The sequence below is a fragment of the Polyodon spathula genome, chromosome 17, assembly GCF_017654505.1.
Source record: "Polyodon spathula isolate WHYD16114869_AA chromosome 17, ASM1765450v1, whole genome shotgun sequence".
Classification (NCBI taxonomy): Eukaryota; Metazoa; Chordata; class Actinopteri; order Acipenseriformes; family Polyodontidae; genus Polyodon; species Polyodon spathula.
In genome coordinates, this window is record NC_054550.1 from 790,667 (window position 1) to 815,078 (window position 24,412).

General features: G+C 36.3%; 1 protein-coding gene across 1 annotated transcript in view; it reads left to right on the forward strand.

Annotated features, from left to right (window-relative positions):
• LOC121330074 (doublecortin domain-containing protein 1-like) overlaps window positions 1-24,412 on the forward strand; it is an 85,064-nt gene that overhangs the window by 40,660 nt on the left and 19,992 nt on the right. Inside the window, exons 13-29 of the mRNA XM_041276344.1 lie at window positions 688-813; window positions 2,051-2,156; window positions 3,619-3,762; window positions 5,912-6,033; window positions 6,229-6,289; window positions 6,717-6,845; window positions 7,271-7,428; window positions 19,600-19,723; window positions 20,584-20,765; window positions 21,577-21,690; window positions 22,069-22,168; window positions 22,355-22,490; window positions 22,714-22,879; window positions 22,987-23,148; window positions 23,381-23,581; window positions 23,839-23,953; window positions 24,208-24,378. Coding sequence (XP_041132278.1) covers window positions 688-813; window positions 2,051-2,156; window positions 3,619-3,762; window positions 5,912-6,033; window positions 6,229-6,289; window positions 6,717-6,845; window positions 7,271-7,428; window positions 19,600-19,723; window positions 20,584-20,765; window positions 21,577-21,690; window positions 22,069-22,168; window positions 22,355-22,490; window positions 22,714-22,879; window positions 22,987-23,148; window positions 23,381-23,581; window positions 23,839-23,953; window positions 24,208-24,378 — 2,317 coding nt within the window. The remainder of the gene's footprint in view (window positions 1-687; window positions 814-2,050; window positions 2,157-3,618; window positions 3,763-5,911; window positions 6,034-6,228; window positions 6,290-6,716; window positions 6,846-7,270; window positions 7,429-19,599; window positions 19,724-20,583; window positions 20,766-21,576; window positions 21,691-22,068; window positions 22,169-22,354; window positions 22,491-22,713; window positions 22,880-22,986; window positions 23,149-23,380; window positions 23,582-23,838; window positions 23,954-24,207; window positions 24,379-24,412) is intronic.

Here is a 24,412-nt window from a genome sequence, read left to right on the forward strand (position 1 = left end):
GTTTCTGAGTACATGACAGGTGTCATTTTGCTGAAGTATTATTTTAAACAAGTTTCTATGGCTTGTGTTTAGGGAGCACAAGTGCATTAGGATGATTGTAACTAACTGGAAATTATTCTGTAGGGAAAGTGTTTATTAGCACAGAAAATGAATGAAAGAATAAAATAAATAATGAAACATTGTAGCGTAATTTGAAACGTATTGTCTCTTAAAAAGACATCAAGTTAGAAGAAGTTTAGAGGCTCTTTTAAAAAAGATCTTTAAGACTGTAAAAGAGCTACAGTTAATTCAAGTTTGTATGTACTGTTTGGTTAATACATGCAGTACTGTATAGTAGTAGTAGTAATAATAATAATAATAATAATAATAATAATAATAATAATAATAATAATAATAATACCACTATTTATAGAAATAGCATTTTATCAGTTTCAATAAAAGATTGAATATATCTCTCATTCCTCCATTTAACTCATGCTAGTCCATTTACTAGCAGTCGTTGCATATTTAAAACTACTGTGTGAGTAGGTTTAAGAGGCTATTGCACAGAGATAGGATTATACAACCTAATTAGAGGAGCACGTTTACTGTCTCAATGCATTTATTTATTTATTTGGATAGGAGGCAATATTCTGAATTGCAGTTTTCCTTCGTGCTAATTAGCATTTGCTTTCTTTTTCCCCACAGGTCACCCTACAACCCTGTTCTGAGTCTGACATTTGACAGGGTAACGGCAGTTGTGGAAGAAGATAACAGAGTTGTTTATAAATCTCTTCTGGACCCTGATTCTGAACTACCGACTGGATTAGAAAAGTAAGGGAATGATAGTGTTCATTGTTTCTGTTTCTATACCACAGGCGGTTATTAGATTTGAGTATTCTGGAGCCACAGTGACCCATGTACCAGTGTACCAAAAATGGTACTTGTGGCAGGTAGTGTTGTATTAAAGTATGACAGTTTACTTTCCTTAATTGAAAGACCAGGATTTCTTTTTTTCTCCTGTTAGCAGGATTCTCAGAATCATTTAGAGCCCATCCACTGGGAAAAGCGTTTTGTATAAAGTCCTGACACTTGATCAGCATGGTCTGTGTGATAGCGCAGGACTTCTGCATCATGACCTTTCAATGCATCTCTTCACCAAGTCTGCAGATAACCTGCATCACCAGCTTTCATTCAGTCTTCCTACTGTCTTTCTTTTCATTCTTGATGAGACTGCGACATTTGGAGTCAAGTCATGCCAGTGGTGTTTTGTGCTGTTAAGAACTTACCAGACCAAGAATACCCAAACCTTGTGTTTACAGTGAAATCAGAGTCTGAAGACAAAGCTAGCTGCAAAACAATTTCATGATTTACATACTTCTAATTAGTTTAATGAGCCAATAAAATAAGTTCAGTTGTATTTAGCCTGTTGTCTGCATTCATGATTAGCTTTTTACAAATATAATTGATTCTGTGTCTTTAGAAGTGATTTTCTATGGTGAGACTTTTCTGGTGTACTTATTTTAGTTTCAACACAAAGCATTTCCAAGTTTAGACAGAGTTGTCATTGTTGTACACTGTATGTATGTATATACTGTATGTATGCAGTACATAAGAAGCATTGGCTCATGTGTATTGGTGTCCTCCTCTTGGTACACACCAAATGTTACCACCCTACTGTTTATACAAAAACTGACACATTTTTGTATATGCCCTTCGGTCACAAATTCTTTATTTCATTTTTAGAAATTTCCAAACACTTTGTGTGAACTCTGTGGAGTTCAAGAAGTTGCCCTGCCATAACTTAAAAAAAAAAAAAAAATTAAAAAAACATATTCTAAACTAAATCCATTAATGGTAAACTTACAATGATACAATTATACACACAGTGACTGAAGGAGATGTACAATTGTATGCATCATGCCAGCCAGTGCAATATAACATTCCGTGGAGTCTATCAAACACCGGTGTAAAATGCAAGAGCACTATTTGGTTATTTGGTGGTGCTGTATTTAGATTTGTCCATGCTAAGATCAATTGAATAACCGCCTTGTGTCTTCTCATTCTGTAGGTGGGAGGCTTTCATAGGATTCCCAGAGAACTACAATTATGGACAACAGGGGAGTCATCATCAGCAGGAAAAAGTGGATTGGGACTCTCACTTCATACAGCTTAAGGTGAATCTTTTGCTATGGCTGTATATATATGTGTGTGTGTTTATAGAGTTTTGGGCCATCATTGGTATGAACATAATTTAGGATTAGCTTCCTCAATTGCTAACCATTTCAATTCTTGACATGGAATCCATCATAATACAGTAATAATAAAACTGAAAACAAAGCAAGCCGGATACACAGTAAGGGTGTTCTATAAAAGGAGAACAACACTACACACAGGCAACATAAATACAGTTCATAAGATGTGTAATTAACTGCAATGTGCCTCGGGATTTGAAAAATAAAATTAAAATAATAATAATTATTGTATGATTGTTGTGGAAACTCCAGGATCTGCGAGGACCAAACTTTTATATTGGGTGTGTGAACTGTGTCTTAGCTGTCATTTCAGCTGTTTACTGTTGAGTCTAATTTGTACTTTCTATTTTTACATCGTTATCTTTTTCAAAGAGAATTATATCTTCTTTGAAAGGAAGTCTGTGCTGTAGATACTTTCCAAAAACATAATAATCAGCACATAATTGGCTTAAAACATCTCTACCCTTGGCCGAACCAGTCGGCACTGTGTGCAACTGTTATGAATCACATCAATCAATGTCCAAACCTTAGAGCTTACATTATTATTATTATTATTATTATTATTATTATTATTATTATTTATTATTATTATTATTATTAATCTGTAAATGAGATGAAGCTGTGAAACAGAAGCAGGGTAAGTCAGGGGAGCTGCTGAAGCTGAAGAACTGTGGATTATTTTGTCAAGGCAGCGTTTTAAGAACTGGGGGCACACTTACAGTAGAGGTTGTTTTGTTTAACACAGGACCCATTAAAAGGGCTGTGACGCTCGTTCAAAGAAATAAGCACACCCAAGCCACACTCTTAGATTGAAAGCCAGATCCTTTATTTTAAAGTTCAAATTAAAACAGATGTGCAGTAAGCTTACGCGGTGTTCTTCATTTGAAAAAAATAAAATAAATGTTTTTACCAAATGGTCATATTCATACTGTGCATATGAAAATGACGTTCTTTTTAACATACATTTTAGTTGCCTTTACTTGTAAATGCTGAAAATAACACACATTATATATATATATATATATATATATATATATATATATATATATATATATATATATATATATATATATATATATATATATATATATATTATTTTTCTATTTTTATTTTATATCATGTATTATGCACTTTCTAGTGTATTTAAATTGTTATGGATTTTCTTGTTACTGCATCTTGTGAAGCACTTTGTGATGGTGGTCCACTATGAAAGGCGCTATATAAAATAAAGATTGATTGATTGATTGATTGACTGATATAATGTTGTTATTGCACACAGTGCCCCCCAGTGGCTTTATATTGTAACATGGAGTGATGGCAAATACAAATTTCCTGTGTTTGGTCAAAGAGCATGTTCTTGTTGTATTTGCTTTTCTGTATGTAGGAAGATCTTCAGATGGTTTTGTATGTCAGTGTCACTATGGAAAACAGGAGCAGAAAGGCCTTCAGAAAAAAAGACAATGAAAACCGGATGAACGCAGCAGCAGCAACAACTTGGCCTTTAGCTGACATATGGATGATCACCAAGGTATTGTAATTGAGGGTCAATCGCTGATGGGGTTATTAGAATGAATAATTTGAGCATTGGTAATGTGAAAAATACAGTGGGGATTAGGATTTAGGCTGTATGCTCTCTGAACTGGGACATGGTGAATTTAAAGTCCAAATCTGTATAAGCAGCCTTCTATAAACTAGTCTAAATTAGCAGACTGTAATTTCAACAGTAGTGTATTTTGTGCTCTGTAACACAATGCAAGCATTTCCGTGGTAAGCAGTAAAATCTCTGCGGTGTGGGTGACAAAAAAAATAACAGAATTTAATATTGTGTCTATTGTGCCAGTGGCAATAGCATCTTCAGTTCTTCAATAGCAGTTCATTATGTTACATCAAGGGGATTATTGTGTAAGACTGTAGAGCTGAGTCCACATGAGAGAACAGTTCATTGATTCATACAGTTTACTGCCTTCCCTGTGATTTTTCGCTCTCGTTGATCTTTGTAATGTATTAGGAACATTCTTATGATGGGAGGCAACACAGCAATGCAAACTTGGAAACTTGTATAGCATGTTTTCAGAGCAAGGATCGTTTGGGCTGTGTGTCTTTATTAGTTGATGTTTGTTGCTGTTGTTTTGTTTGTTTCTAGGTAACTTCCAGTTCAGCATTTCTTATTCCAACGAGTAATCAAACACACACAGTACAAAGCCCCAGAGTCTTCACATGAGCCTGACCACAGCATGTGTGGTGGAATTTCATGACTTTTTGCTCGTGATTATGGGAATTTTCCAGTTTCCTGCACTGGTTTAACAACATTTCACAGTTTTGGGGGTTTATTTGTACTCCTGATTGATGTGTTTCACAGTTTTTCACATGAAAAGATTTAATCATGGTTATATTAGCATGAGCTCCATTGTTCCTCATTTGTGGTTCATTTGTTACCAGTGTAGCAAATATGATTTGTGCTTAAGTGAAAAATGTAAATCTTTCACCTACATTCGTTTTTGCAGTGTATTTAATTATGTTCACAGCCATCACTACACATAATATGAGAAAACCTAACCCATTTTTAGACGTCCCCTTATTATTTTTTATGTAAAGTGGTTTGTTGATATGCAGTACATATTCATGAATAAAGATTAAAAATTTGATTGGACATAAAAGGAACACTTACAACATCATATTGCATCTTAAAGTGTTTGAAGCTTTTCAAAAGTGTGCACTGTAGGACACATTGGTCTGAGCTTTCAAACCACGTTTTCAGCTGGGGTTATTTGACGTTATTAAATTAGAGTTATATTATATGGTCATGTAGAAATGTTACAAGAGGGCAGTTATTAATTTTCTTGATGTGAAGTTTGGTAACACTTAAAACCAGTGCCTGTTCATTAATATTGCGATTAATTAAACTTTTGCTTCAGTAAATTGTTCACGCAATACACCCCAAGGAAGCCTGTCCCCGGGAACAGGGATATAATGATATCCTCAGCAATGGGGATATAGTGAAGTCACTCAGTGTTGATGAATCTATGCATAAACTATTGTCTTGTTCTATATGCTGTGCTTACTGCCTCGGCCATGGTGCTTTGCTTTTTCATTGTACTGAGCTATGGAAGGCTATTACTTGGGAAATGTTTGTTTGAGGCAAACAGTAACTTTAAATAACATAATCACAATCTTATCAGTAAAATCAATTCAATCTGTTTAAATCGTGGGGTCATTTTCTTGATCTCCTAAAATAAAGATACCTGGAGAATCCATAGCGTACATGGAGACAGTTATAACCCTCCCAAGCATAAAAACCTGCCCCTCTGACTTTATCCACACTGTCATCTCCTCTTACACTCATAGTGCCCGTGTTGCTTCAATATACAAGAAAAAAAATCTTAAAATACAGCAAGTGACATGTTATAGACCCTAAATCGCTGCTATGTGAAATGTGCACCAATAAAAAACGACAAATGAAAGTAGCAAATGTTCTGTGCTGAACTGTAAGATGCCACTCTTGTTATGTAAGAGATCACTGATTCTGAACTGGGCTGGTTGAGTGTAGTGTTTCACTTTCTGTCATTGTTCATGTCCCAGTGTTACTCAGGCACAATGACCGCACCATTTGTGACATCTTATTTTCTTTTCTGCTTCTTTTTACTTATTCAGACTTATTTTCCCCTCTGGTATTGCAGGCTGGGGTTATCCTGAGCAGGGCTCTGCCACAGCTCTGCCTTGCAGTTGGTGGGCAGCCAATAACATTAGAAAATGCAGATGGTCCAACTTTAGAAGGATATAAACTAAGCATACAGAAAAGGTATGTGCATTCTTTACATTCCTTTACTCTTCTGCTGTACATGAAACAGCTAACATTTCCCTTCACTTCTTCATACTGTCCTGCAGCTCTGTCTGGAGTTAGTCATGTTTCCAGTGTTGTCTCAGCATATTGGTTTAAAATTGTGTGTGTGTGTGTTTTTTTTGCTTTTGTTTTTTGTTTTGTTTTTTAATCCAGGGTCAGAGGCAACACATACCAGCAGTGGAGCTTTGGAAAAGATGGACAGATCTTTTCAAAGGTTTGTAGTGAAAACAATTATTAAAAGTTCAAAAATTACAGTACATGGTCGACGTGCAACAATGTGTACTATCTCTTCATTGATTTAACTACAAATATTGAAATTGCAACTCAATCTATTTTTTGATTGCCGACTCCCCTCTCCACAAATAATAAACATGGCAGTGGCTTGTAACATTGGTCTTTTAATTTACCATTATATTAGCAAGCATTTCATCTGGCTTTTATACTGCTGAAAAAATTATTAATATCTGTACAACATTCCCTACCTGTATATATATAAAATGAAAGTTTAAAAACATAAAAAATTCTGAACATAATGTACAGCATATAAAATACACTGCATGAACACACTCGATGAAGTGCTATCCCATGATTCCTGGCGTGTCTCCAGCAAGCTGGCCTGATGCCTTTGCCCTTTCCTACAGGCCCACCCTGAGTTTGTTCTGACCTACCTGGAGGAGCTGAATGTTAGAGAGAAGGTGACCCAGACAGAGAAGCACCTTGGGGCCTGGTCTACAGAACATCAGGAGACAGCCCGCAGCTCTGCCAATGAGGTTAGTCTGTAGAGCTGGAGGGAGGACGCAGAGAACTCTTTCAAAGACCGATTTCACAGGTTTTTTAACCCATTTGTTGTTTGGTATTATATAGCCCAAATTTACAAGGGCAGCTAAAATCAGTACACAGACATTCCACAGGTAGGACTGATGCAGTTCTTTACTTTTTTTAACCTTTATTTTCCTATGGTTTTCCCAAGCATTGTGCATTCTTCTAGGAACAGAAATGTAATTCTTAATGAAATTAATGTTACTCTGTTAGCATTGTTAATAACAATACTGCATTATTGTACTGTGAAATATTAATACATTCTGCTTGTGCAACGCATGGCCAATATTTTCTCTTGGTTTAACAACGGTTTAAATAGGAATTGATATCTATAAGTTACAGAATAATTGTTTAAGTGTTTTGCTTCTTTCCTTAGGATTCAGGATTCAATGTCAGTGACACCAATCAAAAAGAAGTTCCAAGACCCATTGACACCCAGTCAGTGTTGCCAGGAGCCCTAAGGGAGAGCATCCAGCTGACAGTGGCACTGGTGAGAAAACTAGAAGACAAACACCCCAAGGCCTCAGCTCAAAGGTAGGCCACTGACACAACTGATAGTTATTGTTCAATGACATTAGATGTTTTCCTTCAGTTTCCTGTAAGATTGATTTCCCAGATATTTTTTGAAATATCTCTAAAGCCCTCGAGCTCACAGACAGGCACCGATTCAAGCAAAAGAAAAAAAAAATCAAGATAGGAAGAAAATAAGGAGACTTATTATCATCATTATTATTATTATTATTAATTTTTTTAACTCTCTTTTACGTAAGATAAAGACAAATAGTTGATGGTGTTAGTCAACAGTATTTGCAGTATTCACAATTTAAAACTTATCCACAACAGGGGTTAGGGTTAGGGTTAGGGTTAGGGTTAGGCAACAGGGGTTAGGGTTAGGGTTAGGGTTAGGGTTAGGGTTAGGGTTAGGGTTAGGGTTAGGGTTAGGGTTAGGGTTAGGGTTAGGGTTAGGGTTAGGGTTAGGGTTAGGGTTAGGGTTAGGGTTAGGGTTAGGGTTAGGGTTAGGGTTAGGGTTAGGGTTAGGGTTAGGGTTAGGGTTAGGGTTAGGGTTAGGGTTAGGGTTAGGGTTAGGGTTAGGGTTAGGCAACAGGGGTTAGGGCAGAGGGTTTACTGTACTTACCGTGTCAGAAATGGGCCATTAATTATAGGTAATTATTACTTTGATATCTGTTGGACAAATAGACCAATCACCCAATGATAAATATGACCAAATGTATATCTTTTGAAATTACAACTACAAATAATAATAATAATAATAATAATATAAATAATAATAATAATAATAATAATAGACCATTTTGTTTTTTCTTCAGCACTTTTGGTAAACTTTTACCCTTTTGGGTTTGCATTTGTGTGATACGATTAAAATTGTGTTGTGTAGGTTATGTTTTTCTGCCTTTTCATAGCTTTTGCATCTTTAATGCAATTTAACATTGGTCACTTCACATTTCATTTAAACCCCATAAAAAATGTAAGATCTACAAGTAACACATTTGTAACCTTTCATGCCAGTTGCAGATGTGTACGCATAAAAGGCGACTCGTTTTGTTTAATGGCTGTGCAACTTAACCTAAGTACTTACTTACACAGAGCAATGGTTTTTAATTATGTTTTATCAGCTCTTGTTGCTCATGTTCATGTGCTCTAGTTATTATTCAATCTTCTGGAAAGGAGTAAACAATTTATAAACAGCTGTGATTTGTGGTGTGACATTACCAATTATTTTATCAAGCCATTTTGAAGTTCAAATATTTATATCAAAAACAGTACATACAAATTATATATCAAAATAACAATAAAATAATATATTGAAATACCAACATGGAATACATCATAAGACAGGGTAGTTGATTATGGATGATGGTGCAAGACGTATTATTTTAAAATATATGTATTTGTAATTATTTAATAAAACAATAATGCAAGTACCTGTATAGAATATAGTGGAAGTCATAACTTTTTCTATAGTACTTGACATTGTTACATCATTAAAACTTAACAAATGATCCCTAAATTTTGGCAGAGTGGTGGGAACAATATGCATTGGCAGCAATTAGTTTAAAGTATGAACAATAACACTTTGATTATTGCAAGATAAAACTGTGCCCTATTGGGGACCTCCCTCAAACTTGGTGAGCAGTGGGACACAGAAAACCCAAATTACTCAAAAGTGTAAAGAATAGATTTGTTGGTGCAAGTTTATCAGATCAAGTGGCACACGACGGAACTGTATCAGCCAATGAAGCTTGTTGACCCAGATTGTCACCCAGTGACCCATGAGAAGGAAATAATGAACTGTGAGTAGCCATCATCTTAACTGTTTCTGACAGTTTTGCTATGGGCACATCTGTGTTAGTTGCATGGGAAGGCTTTTGTTTTTTTCCCAATAGTGACTTTACAGACCGCTAAGGGGTTTGCTGCCCGACGCACTCCTGCAATGCTCCCAGTATTCAGGGGGAGCAGCTGTCACTGACAGAGCTGGCATTTGTTCTAATGATGTTCTTGGCATTTTATTATTTTTTTTTTTAACAAATAAAGAAATGCCATTTGAAAATGTTATGCCTCCTTTTAAATTGATGCAGCAGGCAATCGGTCAAACTTAGGAGGAGAAGAACCAAATGAAACATGTCGCTCCTTTTGTCCCTCTGTTTTAAACAACTTGTCTTATGAAAGTGGAGGTCGCCCTGAGGAAGAGGTTGAAATATTTCCCCAGTAATGATCTTTTCTTGATGCTGTGAAGTGGCGAATTTTGAAAATGCTGAAGACATGGCAAGACTTATCAAGATGTTTTGTCAACTATGGTTGTGTGGGAAGTGTCTTGACTGAAAAGAATTATATTAAAAATAAAACTAGAAAGAAACAACCTAGGAGCATGACGCTGACTGTAGTTTAATATTCACTGTTAGTGAAACTAATAGACTGGGCCCACAACAAAACGTCTGTATATTATCTTCTGTTTTCTTGAAGATATACAATATCCCCTTGTGTATTTTGTTTAAATCAATACTTAAGTAGAATTATTTTAGTATTTTTATTACTATTTTACAAAAATGTCTTTGCTATTTACCTGCAACAATATAATATGGCTCAAACAGGTTTAAGCAAAACTGTCTGTCCGTGCATTTGTGCGTATTTCATCTGAAAGGTTGCTTAGTAATTTTAAATCGGCATAGCTGTTTGTTTGCATTTCGTTTTTGGTTGGCAAGAAAGCTTCAGCAATAAACACCTACAGTTGTAAAAAGGATTGCGGTATTGCTTTGAGTATTTTAATTAGAATAGAAACATTTAAAAAAAAAGTTTCTAAAATGTACTTGGTTCCTGCCCCTGATCTACGTAAAAACAAGCACTTCTTCTCATTCTTGTTTCCTGAAGTGCGCTCTACCCAATGAAGTATGTATTAACTTCACTTCTTAACCTCATTTTCTACGTAGTAATGCAGTTTAAATTATTTTAAAAGACTTGCAAGACTTGATTGCATTGTTAATTATTAATTCTCTTGTATTTCATTTACCGAGAGTATGTCTTAAACATTTTCTCAGCAGCCAAAAGGCATTGCTGGAAGGAAAGTCTGTACTTTCTTAGTTGTAAAAGTCTGTATTATCTTAGTGGTAAATGCTAATTGCAGTAGAATGTAAAGAAATGAAGGTTATCACCATGCTGCTGAATCAAATGTGTGGAGTAACAGGTGTTGTTTATTTTATATGCTGATCAACCAATAAGGCAGTTTGTCATACTGGGTGAAAGTATTTGTTTATAGAAATCCCTTAAACTGAGGTTCGTGGTTCAGTTTTTTGTCTTTTTGTTTTATTTTTTAGATTATTTCAGGTTTTCGACAGCATTTAAATAAACTCTGTTGGCATAGGAACACATTGGGCAGGTTTTAATAGGGGTTAGTGTAACTAGGTTCACTTCAGTTTACTTGTACAGTCAACTCTGCGTCTCTCTTTAATGAGATGGGTGGCTGGCTAACCCTACTCCTGCTCACCCAATACCCATTTTGAGATCAGAACAGGGCTGCACACTTGGCAGTGGAAGCATTGGTTCCAGTTTGTCAGTGGAATTCCCCTGAAATGCAAGCACTCGCCTCCTGCCTGAGAAGAACAGCCTATCTGCCTGGCACAGTCAAGGTCCAGAAAGCCAATTCATTGCTAGATTAGTTCAGCTCCCAGTCCAACTGGTGCTGAGACATGAATTCACAGTCTCTGCATGCAGAGGGGGTCACCTCCGCACAGTAGTCTGTTGAGCCACCCGGCTAGTTCTATGCTCCATTACCTTGTACAGGACATATCCCAACTGGGTAACCAGTGGCAATGGAGAAAAGCCAGCTTGTATTCGTCTGGGAGCATAGCCTTCATTCAGTGGTAAAGCATCCATCCAAACACCCAGGTATATAACAGGGCTGTGAGTGCCAGGAATAATACTGTATATAACTTCTTCTGTGACAGGTGACAATATGCTACAAACTGTTTTTTAAAAACGCAATCAGCTAGACCTTGTGTCCCTTCCTGCATAATTAAAACATCTTCTATCAAGTTCCAAACAAAGACAAGAAAATGCATCTTCATGTGACTCATCAGTGAAGTTCTAAAATGTGCACATAAGCAAAGTTAAATTGCTAGAAACGTAAAACTATTTTGCTGCATGATGTGCATGAAAAATGTGTTTTCCAGGTGTGCTACAGGTAGAAATTTGTTTTTGTAGGTGAAAGAATACAATTTCCTTTATCATTTACAATATAAAGCAATTATTAACATGTGCTTGTGTTCAACTAGAATGCACTGTATACAGATGTTGCATATGACACTATATGACAATGAGATTAATTTGTGATGAGACTCTTTTTTTTATTTCTGTAGGTGGGAGAGGGTTTGTTTTTTGTTTTACAATTATTTTAAGGTTTAATGTCATTTTTTTTTTCAAGAGAGTTGTATGACTGGAAAGATAACAGATTTCATATCATACAATTCCATAATTACGGAGCATTTCCAGCTATCGTTGTGCGTCAGCACATTAGAGATTGTAAGTTACAGTGCCACAAGTTGAGTTGGGATTTTAACACGTTTTTCAGACCTTTGTCGCTTCCAGCAACCCTTAAAAAACACGCCATTCATTGGTTTGAAAATGCCAGCATGTTGTTAACAGTCAGTGTGCTCTTGGCAAGGGAGCAATCTACATTACAGATGTGTTCTTTAGTGACAGACAATTGAACATTGTATACTGAAGTGCTCTTTGCTTCAATTACCACAGAATACATATTTTATCAGATTTTCTGGCAATGTTAAAATTAATTTAAATAATGAAATACTTGATAGAGTGCTGATGAAGCAAAAACTACATTATCTATTATTATTATTATTATTATTATTATTATTATTATTGTTGTTGTTGTTGTTTTTGTTGTTGACTAGATTTATAGACTGCAATAAACTAATTGATATTCTATAAAGAATATAAGAAATACAAGTGTATATCAGCACTTTGTCCATATACTGAATTTTCAGAAAAGATCACTATTGCTTTTGAAAACTTTTAGCAAATAAAAAAATCGTTATTTTTTTCCTTAATATTATCATATCAGGAATTTTATATATTATATATATATAATATATATATTATAATAATATAGATAGTATATGCTATATATATAGAGAGAGAGAGAGAGAGGAGAGAGAGGAGAGAGAGAGAGAGAGAGAGAGAGAGAGAGAGAGAGAGAGAGAGAGAGAGATTTTTATACTTCCAGTTCAAGCTCAAGGCCATATGCACGTATAAAAGCTCTTAGATGTTCTCTGAAGGAGGTGGGATGTCAGAGTAAACACAGTTCGCAGGACCTTTTTTATTACTTCATTTCTTATTTTATTTAAAACTGATTGAACTACACAATACATTGGCAAGTTATCAGTAGAATACAAATCAATCAGTAAATGTATATTTCTAATATTGCATATACTGGTAAAGCCCTGCCATGGCTTCTTCAGTTCATAACCGCGTCTGTGTACTGTCATGTCAACTGAATCGCAGTTACTACCAGCTCTTCTCAGAATGTTGATTACAAGATTTTTGACAGAAGTTAAATGTCCCCAAATCCAATGACTTGATCAGTGGGAGCCATTTTCTACATGAGCAGTGTCTTCACTCAGCTGAACATCCGCAAAGCAGCAGAGGCTGAGGAAGCAAGGGAGGGGCAGGCTCGGCGGCACACTCGCGCACACTATTCCCAACGGTACCTGCCTCAGCAAAGAGAAGTGAAGCGAGAACACTATGCTCAGTGGCATTTCCAAATGCAGCTCAGCTGGGGGCCTGTCATTCTTGCATGAGTGGCACATACTGGGGGGGGGGGGGGGGGGGGGGGGGGGGGGGGGGGGGGTGGTGGGGGGGGGGGGGGGGGGGGGGGGGGGGGGGATACATAAGTTTGTCAAAGCAATAGATTCAGCCACCCCCTCCTCTGAGCCAACATCACTACAACACTAGTACTTTCAACAGTTACAGATTTGATGCACATTTCGGTCACAGTCACAGCCCCGTTTCTAATGCATATGAGAGAAAAGGTATTTAATTTTTATCACCCAACTGTGTGATGCCCTTTCTTATGGGTACTGTCATCATCTTAATGGTGTGTCTGTCGTATCTCTAAAGGTAACAAATGAAGCTTATTGCACAGAGGTAATAGATTTTTGCTAAAATGAAGAGGGAGCAGCTGGCAGTTTGCATGAAGAATCAGTTGCATTTGCTAGTTTTGCAACATGTTTTCACTGTCTGTTTATGGCCTCTGTAGGGCAGTAAGGCACTAAAAATGTCAGCACATCAATGTGATTTCATTTTTTTTTTCTTTTCATTAAGAAACCAAAAAAATGTGACTAGGGTCGGCTCAACTGCATTACTTGATTATGTATCGGTAGAGAACAAAGCACATCTTTGCAATAGGGATTTGAACATAAAACAGAAATACTTAATCAAGGCCCATAACTATATTTCAAATGGACATGGTTGCTTAACTAAGGAAAATTAATCTGAAATCAATTAAACCTCCATCAGCAAACGCATTAATTAAACAGCAAGTAGCTTCAAAGTGTGATGTGAACTTCAACTATGTTGGTCACGCCTACTCTACATTTATATTGAGAGACAGTGGATGAGGCTAACAGAGTTGAAAGGTCACATTGGCATGTGATTTGAAAGAGGAATGGGGCAGTCAGTGAGTCTAAAGGTTAAGGAGTTGAAAGTGAGCTCAGAGACAGGTAAGACACATACAGAGAACATTAGAATAAGGATTACTGGCAGGTATAAAAACATGTTCATTGTTTTGCCTTAATGCAGATGTTTTCTTTTTTTTTTCGTTTCCTTTGTAGTAGCGATGTTTGCAAAATGGGGATTAGAGATAAGGAACTTAGAACCCTACAAATCACAGAACATTAATTTGATACCTTTGGAGAATAATGCTTGCTAACCTTTAAGACAAGGTCTATCAAAACGTGTTTTTCTTTCAGTAGTCAACGAAGCAAGTGTTTATGGATCCCACACCTACGTTGCTCCCCCCCGTCCCCACCTGTCCCTCCACCTGTCATAAAAAGATTGACTCCATGTCTAGTGCATTGAAACTGTAAACTGACTGACTCTGTCCTGTGAGTTCAAATCCTAACACCAGTAACAGCATCAGGTTTTGAACACAGTTCTAATGTCTGGCCTTTCGTGTTTGCGGATCCAAGGGAAAAGCAAGCATTTAGGCAATTGCTAACCACTCTACACTGAGCTGTCAACCTCAATGTCTTTTTCTAAACACTGGCTCTCTCTGTGAGAAGCAGATTGCAAGCACAGAGTGCATACATTCGAACGGACCTTGTCAGAAAGCAGCCTCTGTGATATGATTTCTGTCAGGAACAATCTGTTTCAAATTTCTCCGTCCACCAAACGGCTTGTCTGTTTCCTAACTCTAGGTGATGGGATCTACTGAACTGTCAGGTGGAATTTGATTTCACCCGCTACCTGCTTGTTGACTCTGGAAGAGTTGACTCACAGTGGTGGCAGAGCAGGCCTCCAGGCAAGCCAGCTCCTGTCTTTCTGTAATTAGCCACAGCCTTTGTGCAATATAAAACAGAGTGATTCTGTGCCATGAAAATAGTAATGTACACAGACATGAGTTTTTTCACTTGAAAGAAAAATCAGAGGATAGAACTTGCTAACATGTCTTGATAGCTGTGAAGAGCTGCATCCTGTTTTATGTGGAGAACAAGAGGGGAAAGCCTTAAGTTTTCTTGATAACACGTTATACAGTGTGTGTGTGTGTATGTGTGTATGTATATATATATATATATATATATATATATATATATATATATATATATATATGTGTGTGGTTTTATATATTTTCTTACATCACTATTTTTTAAATTTCTTAACAAAGATATAATTTACCTAACTCTGACATATCATGTCACCTTATACTGATTAAGCATTAGGGTTTGTTTCAGATAACCCTCGTCATACAGTTAGTCAATGACAGTAAATGGCTTCTCAAATCGTATTCATTTGTGTTAAATTTGTTGCTATGATTGCACACAATTTACTGAATTATTTATAATGCTCTTTTTCAAATGGTATAGTGCCATTGTAGTGCCACTAGAGGGCACTTATTTTAATTATCTGCAGTATTTTTGGATGCTGTGAGTATTTGTGTAAAATGTGAAGCTAGTTTATTAAAAGAAAAAAAACAGACATGTTGAAAGTACAGTATGTGAATAGAGGAACTAATACCAACATTTCCCAAAGTACTGTACTGGTACTATATTGGCATTGAAAAACAGTGACTGATGAAAAGCATCTCCTTCTTGAAGGTGCATCATGTGGGTAGTGTTTGTGTTCTATTATATACCATGCTGTATTTGGTTAGACCCATGAATGAGATTCCATGTTTCTTATTTCTTGAAAATGCATTGGAAATAATACTTCTTGGTAAGTTTTGTATTTTAAGCTGTCTTTATAGAGCAGCACATGTCATGGGATGCATCTGGGGTTTACAGTAGCATCTAAAATAAATAGTCATTGGCACTGCTATAGGATTTATTATTGGTATCGCTAAAGGAAAGGGATGAACTTCCTGGTTAAACTGTTGCTGAGTCAGTTATTTTCATGGGTTTATTGAACGACAAGTCTTTTTTTTTTAACCCTCTGAACACAAAGTTCATCAAATAGAACTCTGGCTGTGCCAGTTATAGGGTTGGGATCTGACTTCATGCTAAAGATACCGTTTCTGGATCTCAGGTGCGCATGGCAAAGTCATCTGTTCAATGAGGAGTTGAACAGGAGCCCTCAGGCAGAGGGAAGAAACTATAACTACCAGACCTAGCCATGTATTTTTCCAGAAATGAGGGCTGATTTAGGAGCAAGCATTGACAGTCACTGGCAATAGGATAATATGGTAGTAATCTCAGCTTGTCGTCATAATTGTAGCTTTTGATGGGTCGTTTTTGCAAAACATTTATACTACATGTTTTTATTTTTTGTTTGTATATATTGTATGTACGTCTGTGAGTAGATACGTCTTCCTGCACTATTTAAACTCTAATCTAGTCCCCCTTCTGCTCCTGTGAAACATGGAGGAGACATTTCATTTTTCTCTGTTTGTGTTGCATTTGAAAAGTTCAGGGCCTACTCTCTTTGTTTTGCAGCACAGCTGTAGGGTATTTTAAATCCTGTCTTTTAAAGAAGTGATGCTCAATTTGTCTTTGATGATCCACATGATTCAGGTGAGACAGGAGAAAGATCAGACCCTCCTTTGCATAAAAGTTAATCACAGAAAAATGTAAATTAATAACATTTCGTCTCGTTCTTCCCCCCCATTCAGGGGACTGTGAAAGACTCTCCACAGCAATCATCTCAGTGTGGTGCCGCACTGGATGCAGTACAAATGATTACATTTGTGTTGAATACTCGCTCATTTAAATGTCAGGCTTGATGGGGTAGTGCATCAGCAAAAGCAGGGATAAAAAGTAAACATGGAATAGATGAAGGCTAGCACTTTTGAAAAAAATGTATGATCTGATATGCAGAAATTACCTTTTAATTACCCAATTCTTTTTACTTTCATAATTGTTTTGGTCGTACAACAAAAACAGGCCTGTAATTTAAAACTATTTCCAGATGAAACAAAAATTAAAAAAAAATACAATTATGTTAAACTATTTCAGTTATTAGAATGCTGAGGTCCATTATAATTATTTGGTTTAAGTAGCTAAATGACACAAAGAAATAGTAATGTATTTGAGCAAGGAGCTCTTGTATTGTCAGCGTATTGATTGTACTCAATAGTTCTATAGGCACTCAGTTACCAACCACTGAATGTATACACAAGAAAACAGTGTTTTATGAGCTTTCATTTACTAATAAATTAATTAAAAGAGCAGAGTTTTTTTTCTGCACCAGGATGTCATGTATTCTCCACAACTGCTAACATCTCATAACCCAATTCACATGCCAATTTTATATTTTCAGTGTTCTGCTAAATCCTCCAAACACTAACAGCACCCGATTCATATTGAAAATTGCTGTCATGTCAGGGTCATGTTTTCCAAAAGTTAAAAAAAAAAATAGTTCACATCAATATGTTTTTAATTTTAATATCTTTCCCAGATATGAACATAGCAGCATTAATTATATGTGTATGACAAGCATGGTCAGTTTTGTTTGAGCTGCTAACAAACATTATTGGTAGCACCCCTTTCATAAGGCTACAACAACTAGTTTGGGGGGGTCGTTGTGGTTTGCGCTGACTGGGGCTTGATTTAAATCTTTGGGGGGGACTTTCAATGTAACGACTGCAGGGGTAACATGTTAAAGACACAGTTTAGAACATCGCAGTCCCCTTTTCCCAGTCCACAAGAGAAGGTGTCTCCTATTTCCTTAAATAGCATCAGCTGTGCAAGGCAGTTGGAATGGGATTATTAGTATGGAAAGGGTGCTCAGCTCAAGCTGAGGTAAGGAAGCAACTGGGGATATCAGATCCACTGGGTGCTATGGCACAGTGCTGCAAAAAACCTTCACAGTGTCCCCCAGTGCTTGAACATCTCTGCCCTGGGAGAGGAATTACATTTCTGTGGCCGTGTCCCTTTTTCAGAGATGAAATACCTTAGCTAAAATTCCTAAGGACAAAACACAACAATAAAAAAAAATCTTTTAGAGACAGGTAGGTTTTTTATTTGACTGAAAGGATTTAGAACAAATGTTTTACCATCCTTTGGATTTAATATCAATACAGTGAGATTCATATACATGACAGGGCCAACTTTTTGAAGGAAGTGGATTCCCATATTTTTTCAGTGTTAGTGGGGCAACCCACAGCTACAGGGAGAAAAAATCACACACACCCCCCCCCTCTTACTGGTATAAAGCATCTGTGTTTGACAGGTTTGTACAATGAATTGGTGTAGCCATTTAATACGTGTGTTAATTTAACGAAACACATTTAAAATATTCTCTTTTATAGGTTTTACCTTTAACAAGGGTGTGATACTCTTACATACCTTTTTAAATAGATTATAAAAATCTGCAACCTTGTACACCTACAGACTATATAAAAAGAAAACACAAACAATATGCTGGATGCTATACTGAAACACTTGCCCTGTTGTTTTCAAGTGCACTTTGATGAGGCCATTAAAAAAAGCAAAGTCAGTCAAGGTGATGTTTTTACTGTATGCCTTTGAGAACCTGCAGAATCTTCAATGTGTTCAAGCTGGATTCAAGCCTTTTATTATGAGCATCATTTTGTTATTCATAGCTTTCCACAAGGTTAAGTGACACCAGCTTAAGAGATCAAATGCATTTTACATATATATATATATAGATATATATAGATATATATATTATATATAATATATAATATATATAATCTATATATAATATATATATATATATATATATATATATATATATATATATATATATATATATATATATATATATATATAATATTACAATGTAATATTTTCATGTACACATTTAATACTTTATATTTTTATATCATGAAACACAAAAGATGTGAATGAGCCTGACTATCGCATATGGCTTTGCCCGTCCTCTAAATTTAGAACATGAACGCTGGCTTTTGATAGATGCTGTGAATTTTCTATGCAGCTGCGTGCCTTTCAGCATAGCAGGGTCTCACGGATGCCTTGGTAACTGGGATGTTACCAGGAAGTGTCCTTATCGTGCCAGCTGTAAACAAACACCAGAGGGAAAACAAGAAATCTTGGGGACATATTTGAACGTAGTTTGGTTTCCACCTAGTGGTCACGTAGAAATATTGACTGCAATATCTGTCTATTGATTTAGTAGATGTCCTACTTTACTGGCTTTGCTTGCATTAAGCTCAATACTATAGACATTATTCCACGAATTTACCAGAAAGCAAAAAAAAAAAAAAACATTACCCAGAATACTGAAACTTTAGGGACACAAGCTTATCCCACCATTAAACCACAGTGATCCAAATATACATGCTCCTGTTGCTGCTTAAAAAGAATCCCTGCACAAGCTTGTATTTTAAAACCAAACTATAGTGTAAATCCTTGAGCATCTGTTAATATTATTTTTCTATGCATCACTTGCAATGTCCTATTAAAAAATAAAGGCAATTTACATGCTATTCCTTTTTAACTGAATATCTGATTCAATCTTATTATTTAATGTAATTTTCAGATGGGCCATGAAACATGAGGGGACTGCCAGACTAGGACAGTGGAAACACTCCCAAGTGGGAAATCCACTGTGGAATAAACTCACTTACATGTGGCCAGTGCTGCCAGATGGAGAACTGAATGAGGTACAGTAATACTGCAAAAAAAAAAAAAAAAAATATTTTCTCAGCTTTTGATTTAAAGAATAGAATGTTAAGCTGTAGTTTTAGCTGTATGTTGCTTTTTCATGTTCAGTCTTTTGCTGAAATTATGTTTTTAATAATGTATTTCTATGTATTTATTTATATTCTGCTTTTTTAAATATAAAAATGAGAGATCAAGTGCACTGGTCAATTGTTCTGACAATAGAAATGCATAACTAGCAAATTTCAAACAGTTAGCTGAAGAATCTGCAACAATAGAGAGCTTTGCAGAAGCATTATTTTGAAGAAACAACACTATTGTTAATACAATGGGATACATTAATGCAAATGCAGTAACTGTTATGTGTGGGCATAGCAAGTGTAATATGCCATTTTATAAAGCAGATAGATTTGTGTTTAGCTTTCAGACAGCCAACAGAGCACCAGAGTGTAACATACACCAGATTCTATGTAAAAGTATAGCAGGTATGAATGAATTTAGTATCTTTAAATCAAACAGCAAGTTGTTAACGCTGTTAAAAACAACCAGAGCCAACCAATTCAAATTATTTAAAAATAATTTCAAACTATTTCAGATTCAGTTTGGCTAGTTCTTTTACTGTGAAGCCATAGGAGCTATATGTTTGATCTACATGTAAATGCAAGGTCCCATTAACTAAAACCCATAATTGACTGAACTTATAATTGACAAAACTATACTTTAGACAGCTGGAGTAGCTCTTATTTGTATAAACAAGATACTTAATAATCCAATCATACAATTTGTACTGGTGTATTACAATATATAGTTTAAATTAATGGGTTTTTTGGTTTTGTTTTTTTGTTGATATTTTTTAACTCAGGATTTTAACTGGCCACTTGAAGGATCTCTAATTCCAAATGCTCCACCACTGAAGAAACCAGCCAGTAAGAAGCCAGATGGGTACACACCAGTGAGACTGCAGGTTTTAAGGAATGGACACAAGGACCACTTCAAGGCAGTTACGGTTACTGGACCAGACATTACAAACATGCTCAAGAAAAAGTAACTGACCTCATTATCTTTGTTGAGTCTGTATTTTAACAGTGTTATAAATTTAAACTCACTGTCATACTGTTTTCAATGTATTAGTTCAAGTGCTGTCGAAATACAGTATGGGAAGGTGTACCATGTCAGTAAATTGAATTTATTCATTTTTGGTTCACCTGTCGTTACACTGGCCACTGAACAGTGTGGAAAAATGCAAATGTTCAAAATTAATCTTTCAGGTAAATTCAAGCCTGAAATTGAAATCTCTGAAGCATACATTTCATTTGTAATTCCTGATTAACTCACTCTGCCATACCAAAAAGTCAATTTTGGTGCAAAGTAAATAAAGTTAACCCTTTTGAAGTATACAGTTGAGCAAATAGAACTAATTTGACTTTTACACTTATATAATGTTATCGATTTGTAATTCTTTGCACGTTCAGTATTGCTCGTACTTCACAACTTTCTTATACTCCTAAATACAGAATTAAAGGAATGTTTTAAAATCTGTTTTAGCATTAGCATTTGCAGTGTCACTCTTCTCTTGAACATTATGGGTTTTTTTTTTTTTTCTTGTATGAATATGCACATATTTCAAACACAACAAAGTCAGACTTGTTGCTGTACACCCTGGTAGGACGGGCTGGAGCTCATGCAGAGAAGGTAGTTTTTGTACAGTCACCAGGAATGGAAGCTTTGTTTTCTGCTGAAGAGGAAAATGACTGGCCTTAGTCACATCAACTTCCACACCAGAATTTATAAGATTATGATGATCCAAATAAAGTGCATGTATCAAGTTACAATAATGTTGCCATTTTTTTCATAGGCGAAAACCTGCAGCCAAGCAGAAGCAGAAAGAAAATGTACAAAAAGCCATCGCTTCAGAAGAAGACAGTGTGATAAAAATCCACAGAATTGAGTTTCAGCAGTTTCTTGAAAGGTAAAGACAAAGAAAGGAATGCTTTAACAGGTAAAGAACATGGTACCTTAAGGATGGCCAACAGCCACTATTTTAATGTTTGCTAATGCTTTTTCAGTTTTCAGTGTCAGTGCATGACCCATTCAATTATGTGTTATTGTCCGTATGAAATTTTTTTTTTGTGTGAAAGCTTTACTTTATAATATACAGGTCATCAAACACTGCTGTAAATTCAGGACTACAATGATAAACTTGTCAGATGTCTTTAAGTGTTGAGCTTTTCCCTCCTGTCTTCATTTTAATAATAGTGTCAACATATATAATGTAAGAATGGTAAATCACTGGTATTATTGGTAAGCCAAAGAGTGGTTTATTTCAGACAAGTCAATTCTGTTGCAGATGTACTGTCCTGCTGAATTTACCGTTTGCTGCTCGGAGACTATTTGACAAAGAAGGGAACGAAATAACTCTTCTTAAAGACGTAGTGAGAGATCAGTTGGTGAGTAGAACCCTTGTTCATTAGGAATAAAAGGAATACTCTGGTTAAATGTACCATAAAACTGAAATATGTAAAGAAATAATTCCTGTTTACATAAATATAAATGACAGTAAATGTCAATCCATGTGAGGTGGCTTATTTAGCAGTGGAGGAGACCCCATTGTCTTGTGTATTTGTTGCTGAAAGGTGTTCGTTTCTTGTGGAGAGCAATGGATCGACCCACAGCTGACCATGGCTGAGCGCAGGAAGCGAATGATCCTGAACAATTTGGAATCTGATATTTCCCAGATTCGCAACTACTGTGCCATGCGCAGCAATGGAGGTGGGTCACACTGAATATTGTTGTTGGTGAATTTAGTGCTCATAGAAGTAAAGGACACCGATACTGGCTGCAGTCAGGCTTGTCTCTGCATTGTGTTACACATTGTCCTGTGTGTCAAAAATCCTAAAATTAGGTTTTCTATGTCAGTTTCTAGGAAGTGCAAATAATATACCACCTTCCGGTACTTACTTTCTTTCTTTCTTTCTTTCTTTCTTTCTTGCAGGTCTAGTTCTTGAAATTGTAGGAGAAGTTGCAGAGGGGTCCAGGCTAATTGTGAATGAATGTGTTGTGACAAGCAATGAGGAACACAATGAGGACTCCACTCAGTCAGGTGGTCAGCCAGAAAAAAAAGAAAACAAAGTGAATGATGATATCGTCAGTGAAGTATTGTAAGTACGAGCGGAAGACCAGTTTTACTGTATATAAAACTAAAATCGTCTGTCTCAGGAAAAAAATTTAATAACATTGCTTTTCTTTCATTTCAATTTTTTTGTAGTGAAAACTCACATACCAAAGCCCATCGCAAAATAGATGAAAGCTACACAAGCTTCAAGTATCCTTGGCAGAACGAGTCTCGATATTTGGATGAAAATGAAAACGATTTGCACAGTGCGACAGGAGAAGAGTACACTAACATGGAATTGTACAACAAATACAGGTTGGGAATTGTTTGCAAAAATATTGTAAAAACATGCAGGTACAATGTCTTTTAAGCGGTATGGTTTGATTTGTAAAATTCAGTTAAATTTGTCCACTTTGAAGCTGTACTTTTTAAGAAATAACAAATCGTATTTCATTGTCATATTTAATCACCACTACCACTATTAATGTTTGTTTATATATATATTGTATTTTTATGGTAGAAATCGCTTTACAAATTTTGTTTCAAGGCCCCAGTCGAAGCCTGTGAAGATCCATCAGATCCATCGGCAGCAGTTTGAATTCAGCGGTGGACACATTATCAACTGCAAGTTCCCTAGACTGGTACTGGGAGTGCTGGCAGAGGCTGTGCAGTCTGGGACCGAGATTCAGTTAATGGAAAAGAAACCTGATGATGTCAATCAGCGCTGGATATTCAGAGAGGAAGACAGGTATTGATAAGAGTCTGAAATGGGAGGACAAGGGAAAAGAGGAGCTTCAAACATTGATTTTTAGGTTTTGCTTTGGTTAGATGTAGTTGAAATTAGTGTAGCAGGGTTTTGGAAGCTAGAATAAGAGCTGAATTTATAGAATAGCACCCTAAAGAGAAAATGTATATGGTATTTAATATCTGAGCTAAACATCAGACACTCGAATTCCAAACCTTCTGTGCTGTTCTTGCCTTAATTCGCTTTTCAATATTTCAAAGGACATTTCACCTGATGAGTAACCCAGGTCTGGTGTTAGCTGTCTCAATGCCAAAGATAAGACCTGGAGATACAGACAGTGCTGTTCAAGTCCATGGCTGTTCTGTTGTACTTCAGGTAAACAGCATTAATTCCCTCGTGCTTGATGAACACTTTTCCACGCTCCTGCATGTACATTACGCACCCTCGGAATGCAGCTGGTTTGTATGTTCTTAATCACTGTGTTCCGTGCTGTCATTGGTTGTTGCTGCAACCTTTGCTAACAATCATCTAAAAGGACTATCTGTTTAAAGCTGAAGCTGCTGTGCTGTTGAGAAGCATACACTAGAATACAGATTCCAACATTCTGTCATCATTTCCTGTTATTTCAGACATACAAATCCTACAGTTACGGAGTTGCCAATCAAAAGTGGGATTGGATTCCCGAGGTTAAAGTACTGAGTGCATTTTATACCACGGAGATGGACCAGGAGATCACAGCAGCTAATCAGGCTTCTTTATGCACTTTCTCTGTCTCCGGCACAGAAGAAATAGACCAGCAGGTAAGCGTGTTTCGTGTTGTCAGTACCTGATGTA